We start from the raw sequence: 9,580 nt of genomic DNA, 5'->3' as shown, positions 1-9,580 counted from the left end.
CTTCCGAAAAGGGGGGGTTTTTTGGGGAAAAAAATAAAAAAAAAAAAAAAAAAAAAAAAAAAAAGCAATGAAAATATGCAAAACGCTTTTCCTGATGCCTCAGAAGAATCCAGGCATGCTCGCTCTCGGCCAGCTCTTGGCGCTGGGGGAGCTGAAAGCACTTGTGGCTGACCCACATGTTCAGAGCAGGGAGAACAATGGCTGTCTTTGACAGCCTGTGATTATAAATTCTTTCCAGCACAAGCAGCACATACTAAAACACTGAAACTCCAGCAGAAGAAAGGTCAGTCAAAGCCATCCTCACCCTCGTATTATAATAAAAGCCTTGTTCCCGCCAGTGTCTTAGCATTAATTACAATAGTCCAGGCTGACTAAAACAAAAATAACTCTGGTCACTCAAAGATAAACCTCAATTTAATATCGTCCAGACTGTCGCTTAAAATTAGGACTGTGGATAACACTGGCAGAGAGGCATGTTCTCATCCGCAAAGACTGGAATGCCACACTGCAGATTTCCTGGGATGCTCGCGAAAGTCCCCTCCGCATTCCCAATAGAAAGGAAAAATAAATATTCTTCATGTTAGCAGTTTTGGAAACTGGTCTAAACTGTCTAGGATGCCCACGGGAGCCCATGCCTTTGCAGGAAGTGCCTTTGCTGGCTGCTTCTATCAATTATATCCAGAGCCTCTGACATACTCCGCAGCAGGAGGCCCTTTGGGGGGGACAGAGTGGCTGTAATTTACAAGACACACACAGCTCTGCATGAAGAGAAGGGAGTGGACAAGAGGACAAGGGCAGGACTGAGAGGAGCACCCTGCAGCCTCCAGACTGAGGACTGATGAATGCCCTGAAGAATAGGTTGTCAAATGGCCTGGGTGAGTAGAGCCAGCATGACCTTCCAGAGGAAGGCAGAAATTCCAGTTATGGAAATTAAGGTAGCTTACTCTTAGGTCAAAAGTTAACCAGAACTTGAACAAAAGCCAGGCCTGAAAAAGGAAAGAAAAGGAAGAACTCATGACTCACTGAAAATTATAGACCCAAATTGGATATGGTTTCATATTTAATTTCTTTGGAAATGCAAGTAATCATCTTGGATTATTTACCTACTGAGAATAGGCCAAATGGCTAAAAAACAAAGGTCACTTTTATTGAACACTTATTATGTGTCTGTGGCTATACTTGATGCTTTTTGCATGTTATGTTATTTAATCCTCACAACCACTCATCCTACAACATGGTTAGCATTATCCCTATTTTACAGAAGAACAAAAATAAGAATCAAAGAGGTTAAGTAACTTGACTGAGATCACATAGTTAGTGGCAAAGCTGTGATTCCAACCCAAAACTCTGTCTCCAAATCCCAAATGGTATACCTGAAAATATGTGATCATCTTCGATACAGTTACAGTTCCAGCATCAGCATCTTCTCTACTACTAGACACTTACTGCCTCCTTATTCTGTAGATGATGCTAACCTGGATTATGTTCCTCAGCTAAACGCTATTATGACTAGATTGCAAAACTATAAATACAGTTGTGTGTTGCTGAATGACAGGGATATGTCATTAGGAGATTTCACCATTGTGCAAACATCATAGTGTGTACTCACGCAAACCTAAATGGCCAATCCTACTACACACCTAGGTTATATGTACAGCTCATTGTTCCTATGCTGCAAAGCTGTACAGCATGTGACTGCACTGAATACTGTAGGTAACTGCAACATAATGGTATTTGCGCATCCACACATATCTAAACATAGAAAACAAACAGTAAAAATGTGCTACAGATTGAGTCTCCATTATCCAAATGCTTGGGACCAAAACTGTTCAGGATTTCTGACTTTTTTTGGATTTGGAAATATCTGCATTACACTAACCAGTTCAGCATCATCCCAAACCTGAAAATCCAAAATCCAAAAATGTTCCAGTGAGCACTTTCTTTCAGAGTCATGTCTTTGCTCAAAAGTTTTGGATTTTGGAGCATTTCAGATTTCAGATTAGGGATACTCAACCTGATTTTAATTTTCTAGGACCACTGTATATATGCTGTCCACTGTTGACAGAAACGTTATATGGAGCACGATTAGTGCAAAAGAGAAGGAGTTTAGGGTAATGGTTAAGAGAATGGTCTCCGAATCCTGACTGGCTGGGTTTAAATATTGGCTCTACCCCTTGCCAGCTGTGTGACCTTAGGCAAGTTATTTAATTTCTCCAGACCTCAGTTTTCTCATCTGTAAAATGGGACTAATAATAACGACTATCTCATAGAGTTGCTGGGAGGGTTAAATGTGTTCATACATGGAAAGTATTCAGAAAAATGCCTATTACAGAACAAGTGCTCTGAAAGTGTTAGCTATAGTTACAATTAGTACAATTTATTCTCTCAAATAGGTAAATTTCAATATATACAAATCATAAAACATTTATAAATGTAGCTAAGGACACAGCTTTCCACACATCCTGATACTCCTCTATCTCTTTTTTCATTTATATCCCATGTCTAGATGTCTTGAGCCTAATTTCCCATCAGGGAAGGCAGACACTCAGGGAGCCAGACCGCTGGTCACATCTGGAAATGACACAACTACAAGCTCCTTGGCGCAGCCATTATACAACTAGGGTTTCAAGAAAATAATGTCAGAAAGGCTCCCCACAGGCCCAAATGTCTTCCCCACCCTCACCCTACAAACCACAGGAGAAGAAAGGAGAACGTCGACATGCCTCTTGGAGCGTTAGCTGCTTTCTCACAGCTAGTTATGGGAAGGAAAAACAGAAAGGCTGTTATATTCATGGCTGTGTAGAAAGCCAAGAGTCAAACCTTGGACCAAGTGCAAGAGCTGGGAGCTGAATGGCATGGCCAGTTGAAACAGTGAAAACCAGGCCACCCATGGCTGTCCTTGGCCAAGCTCGTCCCTAGGAAGCTCAGGGTGAAGTGACAGGCTGGCTCTTCAGCCAGAAATAAAAATAAGGATATCAGCTGGATGGGCAATTCTATTGGTTCCCATCAAGTCACCATATCTCATTTTCTGGTCACTTAAAGTGAAGCTTCTGAGGGCGAGTAGAAGATATAAACCAACAGAGACTAGCATATCTACATTCTCCTTTCTTGGGCTCTAATTAACATTGTCTCTGCTTTTCATCTAGAATCTCAGTCCCTTGTGCTAACTGCTACTGAGTTATTCTGGTCAAAGTATATTAATGAAGGGGTGAGAACTACTAGCATCATGAAATTTTGAGATTATTTTACTCATCTTCTTCCTGTCCCCCTTTCTCAGACATAACAAGAACCAGCTAGGATTGGTGGATGACTTAACCGTTTCTGAGAAACTCCAGATGCCTCTCTTTTACCGCTCAACATTTTTCTGCTCCCTTTGTGATTTGTAAGGTGGCTCACTCTGATCTAGAGGGCTTTAGGGTTCTACTTTTCTAGCCTGCTCAGCCACTCTCCACCCACCATCCTCTGGTTGTGGAAGCTGTTCATTCCACAAATATCTACTGAGCATCTTCTGCGTGACAGGCACTGTTCTGTTCTAAAACATTCCAGAAAGTCAACAAATACCCTGTCCTCATGGGCCTTAAGTTCCAGTAGAGAAGACAAAAAATACGCAGAAAGACACAAATGAATACTAAGTTGGATGATAAGTATCATGAAAAAAACATAAGGTGGGTTGAGGGACTAGAAATTGAGATGGTTGCTCTTTTAGGCAGAAATCTTGCATCTGCTTGCCCACCATGCTCCCTCCCCTTTTCCCTTTCTTCCTGTAATACCTCTCACCCGCTGAAACAGGAATAGCCTGGGCCAGTCATGGTATCACTTGCCCCTGATCACAGTGACTGCTTCAGGAATAAGGTCCACACAGGGTCAGGGTACATTACTAGGAATTTTACACTTGGGGCCAGGGGAAAGAATTCCCTTGCTTTTCTGGGCAAGGAGCTAGAAGCAAATAATCCTGGGGATTATATCGGCCATGCTCCCTGTTACAAGGGAATGTTTGCCTATAGGAAGAAAGAATGAGTTTAAGGAGAGATAAGAGATGAGAGAAAGATCCTGAAATCTCTAGGGTCATCCTAGTCCCCATGGGTGTCCCTTCAATCTTAATATTCTTGTAGTAAATCCCTTCTGTTCAGCTGAAGTGCCACTTTCTTTGGAAGGACTTTTCCGACATATCCAGTCTCAGTGAAAGGCCACTGTCACTATGACTTCAGAGTTCCTTTAAAAAAAATACAGCAATAGAAGCAATCTATGTATACCTACTACATGCCAGACTTTATGCCAAGGGCTCTACCTGGGTCACCTTTACTACAGAACTTAACAAGTTACACCCTATTGTATCATTTTATGCACATTTCACCCAGTAGAAAATGAATATAAAATTTGTGGATAATCTCCTTTGTGAAAGAAAAGAATTTATTCAGCCTGCATATGTGCAGAAGAGAATACAGTTGTCCCTCAATATCTGCTCTCCTAATAAAATGCCTACAGTTTTAGCTGAAATAAAGTCTACTTTTCCCAAGTCTTTGCTTGCAGCTAGGTATGGGTGCATGACCAAGTTCAAGTCTGTAAGATGTAAGTATGTGTGTAGTGTGTAATTTCCCAGAGGTGTGTTTAAAGCGAGAGCATAGAATCTTCTCCCCGCCATTCCTCCTTTCTCTTGGCTGAATGTGGATGTGATGGCTAAAGCCTGAAGAGGCATCTTGGATAAGCAGGGGAAGAGCCATGGGTTGAAAATGTTCGTACAAAAAGACAAAGAAGCTTGGGCCTTCTGTTGGTGAAAAGACATGGAACCCCACATCAGCCCTGGACTGCTCATGTCCACGTCTCGTTTAAGTGAATTAGAAATAAATTGTTATCTTATTTTATCTGTTGTTTTGAGGCTTTTGCGTTTCCCAGCTGAACCCGATCCTAACTGACAAAATGAGATTATATATATTACCTATAAAACTAGTACTTCCAGGTGCTTGGATAGACCAGTGAAGTTCAAGTCATTTTCTCTCTAGATGGAGATATGGCAGTATCATGGCTGGCCATTTTTGCTAAGAGTCATGTATCCTGGGATACTACTTACTCCATCATGTCCTGTGATGTTATCTACATTCAACATAAAGGGTAACAGCTGTTAACAACAGGTCATTTTACAGCAGTTGAAGCAACTAACTGTAGAAAGAGAAGCTAGGAGAGCTGAAGAAACCAATAGCTTCTCACATTCTACAGGCGCTGGACTAGTAGTAAGAAATGTCAATCATGAGAATAAATCAGATTCCAACAGAATCTAGCAGGGGAACTGTGAGACAGAGCTTGATGACCCATCTATTATTATTCAAGTCCAAATTTAATATAAAAACAATAAACATTTAGACTTCTCAAATCCAGACTGGATGTTAGATGAGAAATTAAAGGGCAAATAAGAGGTGAGACTGAGAAGCAATGAGTTGTGCTTCATTGTGTATGTGTGTTTATTTTATTTTTAAAGGAATTCAGCTTAAAATACTTTGTGTATGTGCGTTATGACCAATATGAAAGCTTTGTCCATTTATAAATATATGAGCCATACTGGCCTTAGCCAAATGTGAAGAACTATCAGGACTATTAGCTTTAATTTAAGGAAAGGAAAATAAATGTTTAGAAAATTGGAACCAATTCTTGCTTTCAGTATTAAAAGAAAAATTGCAAGGAACTGAATGTTTCTAGTTCATTTATTTTGCATACTAGAGAAATGAGGACGAGTAAGGCCTCAATTATTTGTCCTCTACTGTGGACTTTATCCAAAATGCCTGGAGGGGGCGGGTGTGGTGGCTCACACTTGTAATCTCAGCACTTTGGGAGGCCGAGGTGGGTGGATCACCTGAGGTCAGGAGTTCAAGACCAGCCTGACCAACATGGTGAAACCCTGTCTCCACTAAAAATACAAAAATTAGCCAGGCTTAGTGGGAGCTGCCTGTAATCCCAGCTACTTGGGAGGCTGAGGCAGGAGAATCACTTGAATCTGGGAGGCGGACGTTGCAGTGAGCTGAGATTGCGCCACTGCACTCCAGGCTGGGTGACAGCAAGACTCCATCTCAAAAAAATAAAAAAATAGAAAAAGTGCATGGAAGTCTATTATAAAAAAGCCTTACCTGCTCACTAAGGCGGGTTGGGAGGGCCTCTCTTGGGTAATACTATGTACTAGCCATTTGTATGAGTTACATATATTGCTGGACCTTCACATGAAACATTCAGGCAAGTACACATGAAACATCCAACTGTTTCCTTGACAAATCCCTCCCTTAGGTCAGTCTTTTCTATACTCAAAGAAACAAATGAAGCTTTTAACAATGTATGAAATGTTTTCCAAATTCCTATGTCATTCAAAAACAGTGACCATAACATGCACATGCTAGAGGAGAATGCATTTAAAGTATCCCGGCTTGTCCAGAGTGTATGCCAAGGTAAGAGGTTGGCTCTCGTTACCTCACCCACACCAAGATGCCAGTGGGTAAGCAAAACGTCCTTTAGGACAAAAGTGCAGAGCAAGTCTTCATTTTTGCATAATACTGCATTGTTTAATTCAAGCATTATTTCCCCAAGAAAACAAGCACTGAGCTTCTTGGCATACAAAGGCATATACTGACAGACTGAATTTGCTCTTTTGGGATTAAAAAGTTGGATGGAGCTCAGAACTCCTGTTCTGTGAAGGGTATGAAAGTGCAGGTAGGTGTGAGATGTGTGAGGCAAAGACGTCATTAGTAAGACAAGTGATCATTTCCTTGAGTGCCTATCTTTGGCCCATACCATTCCACAACCCAGTAGTCCAGTAATCTTAAAAACAAGCAAATGTGTAGCTTTCCCACCTTGTCTACCGCTCAGGGATAAAGAAGAAAAGCCAAGTTACCTTTCGCATCTGAGTCAACAATCCTTCAAACTCCTTCAGGTTCAGTGTCGTTCCGCTGTAGGATGTGCAGCTATTCGCTGCTTTTCCCAGCCAGTAAATGGTAACTAATACCTGTGGAACAAAACGCACAAGAGCAGATTTTTCCCTCAAGAATGACATTGAAACTAAGGAGTCAATAATGCACCACTAACAGGAAGGCAGGAAGGAAAGAGTTGATTTACACTGATTTTAAAAAACCACCACCCATGAGGTATTCATTAAATGTAAAATCACTTTAATAAGAACCCAATGCCATGTCAGTCAACACAAACATGGTTCAGTAGTTAAAACGACTCCAATGTTAGGAAAAGTTAGGTTGTAAGGAAATGATCTCTAAGTCAGCAAGAAGGAAAAATTAATCCACCAACACTATTTTTATGTAGTGAAAGTTTCACAATTAGGCAGCAAAATTTTCAAAATGCTTTGGAATCTTTATCCAGAGAAGCAATGAAAGAGACTGTCAATTCCTTTTGAGAAAGGTGCTTTTGAAGGCTCATAATTTCTACTTGTGGGCACAGAGGTTCTGCTAAGGTCATTGGCAAAAAAAATCCCAAACAAGTGATAAAGGTTAATTAGTGTTTCCAAGCACAGGATCAACATAATTCTACTAATGAAAGTAGAAGGAAAGCAGTGTCATGAAGAATGTGATCTGCAGATACCTAGCTTTGGGGTATAGTTAGATTCCCATTAATCTGAGATGGGAAATTTTGAGCCTTGACAAGGCTTGCTACCAATTAAACCACCTTGGATATTTAAGGATGTCTATGAGTATTCAACGGTCTGAAGCTACAGTCCCAAGTTACTTTTGTTTTGTATTTCTGAAGAAACTGTCCACAAAAGCAAATCCTCCTCACATTCACTTCCCATGAAACCCAGCAGAGTCAGCTGAAGATGAGCTCCTTCACACTGAATTACAGGGAACTGAGGCCCATGTAGAAACTAAGAGGAGTATTTTCTCTTCACATTCTGTCTTATTGCTTCAGCCAGGTTGGGAAGTACTTATTGTGCCTCCTTCTACTTGGTAGGCCAGAAAATGCTTTGGACAACATGATATAGTTACATGAATCCAGCTGGCGACAGACCCAAAGTATGGTTATGCGCATTGATGCTAAGAGGTGATTCTGTTTTCTACCTCTGTGGGAAAATTTTACTTCATGAGCCCCTCAAAACTTCCAGAACATCTTTTTGAACTGATTGCTTACAAATAAATTTCCGGAGATTCAAATGTCAGGACATTAACTAGGACCGTAAAATAACTAACGTGTGCTGAGAGTATGTGGCTATCTTAAAAGGTATAATGGGGGAATGGAAAAAACACTGTGTTGTGTTTTAGGTTAAAGGTTTTCTGATTTGTTTAAAATTTTATGATGAAAAATGGCATATACCTCTAGTTTTACAGAGGAGGAAAAGAAGATAAGAAAGAAAATGTCAATCAAATATAATAGCACCTGGGGAGATTTTTTTAAAAGAGATTTCAGCCAATTTTAAAATTTTAGAGGCAGAATGTAACTTCTTTCATTCCTCAATCTAAATTGAAAATAAAACAGCAGTAACATACTTGCCTTTTGAAAATAAGATCTACAAAAGTTCATTTTGGCAAGTACTAATAAAATGCAAAAGATTAAAAGGAGAACAAAATACACAGAGTATAGACTCATGGCAGTCAACACTATTCATATTATGCAGATCTTACCCTACAACAATTTGCCAAACTGCTTAATTTAATAATCCCATCTGTGCCTACAAATGGAAAGGGGCTAATGTTAGTATTGAGCCTGATCGTTTTGTGTTTAAGAAACTGAATCATAAACAGAGCATAAACAGAGCACAAGCTTTCACTTGTTTATTTCTGGATTGAGCACTTATCTAAAATAAAGAGAACCACCACCACCCCAGCCCAACACATACACAATTTACTATTTTTATTTCTATCATGGTCATTAATTATTCTATGAAATACATATACTTCTTTCTAAGGACTTTTTCTGGCAAGGCATATGAGAAGCATTGAATTTAGCTAAATTTTACACTTGAACCATCAAAGATACAAGTTTGGAAGTTAAAACACTTACATTTTTCAGCTTCCTACTATAATCAAGGCTCCTAGTCAAGGAAAGAGAAAGGAAAATATTGTCAGAATAGCAGATTCTAAATTGTGATCTTTCCTTAAATGCCACTAAGATGTACTCGAAGCTAACATATATAATGAGATCAGAAGAATGTATTATTTTTTAAGGCTTAAGTTTTGTGATTTCGGGCACTGAATAAAATTACTTAGAAAACAAAATGTAGAAGGACAAAGTGGGATTAAAGTTCCACAGTACAGTATAAAAAGATGATGCTTGACTGGGCGTGGTGGCTCACACCTGTAATCCCAGCACTTTGGGAGGCCGAGGTGGGCAGATCACAAGGTCAGGAGATCGAGACTATCCTGGCTAACACAGTGAAACCCCAATTCTACTAAAAATACAAAAAAATAAACCTAGCCAGGCATGGTGGCACATGCCTGTAGTCCCAGCTACTTGGGAGGCTGAGGCAGGAGAATGGTGTGAATCCGGGAGGCAGAGCTTGTGGTGAGGAGAGATCACACCACTGCACTCCTGCCTGGGCAACAGAGCGAGACTCCATCTCAGGAAAAAAAAAAAAAAAAAAAAAAAAAAAGAGGATGTT

At 40.1% G+C, this 9,580-nt stretch overlaps 1 protein-coding gene across 13 annotated transcripts in view; it reads right to left on the bottom strand.

Annotated features, from left to right (window-relative positions):
* Positions 1-9,580, bottom strand: part of LIMCH1 (LIM and calponin homology domains 1) — a 219,993-nt gene that overhangs the window by 91,690 nt on the left and 118,723 nt on the right. For all 13 annotated transcript variants that reach the window (XM_017854638.1, XM_017854646.1, XM_017854651.1 and 10 more), the window contains exons 4-5: positions 8,983-9,013; positions 6,872-6,982 (exon numbers count right to left, since the gene is read on the bottom strand). In XM_017854638.1, the coding sequence (XP_017710127.1) occupies positions 6,872-6,880 (9 nt within the window). In that variant the 5' untranslated portion in view covers positions 6,881-6,982; positions 8,983-9,013. The remainder of the gene's footprint in view (positions 1-6,871; positions 6,983-8,982; positions 9,014-9,580) is intronic.

Source organism: Rhinopithecus bieti, unplaced genomic scaffold (assembly GCF_001698545.2).
Source record: "Rhinopithecus bieti isolate Rb0 unplaced genomic scaffold, ASM169854v2 scaffold_2339, whole genome shotgun sequence".
Taxonomy (NCBI): domain Eukaryota; kingdom Metazoa; phylum Chordata; class Mammalia; order Primates; family Cercopithecidae; genus Rhinopithecus; species Rhinopithecus bieti.
This window is presented reverse-complemented; position numbering and strand designations above follow the sequence as displayed.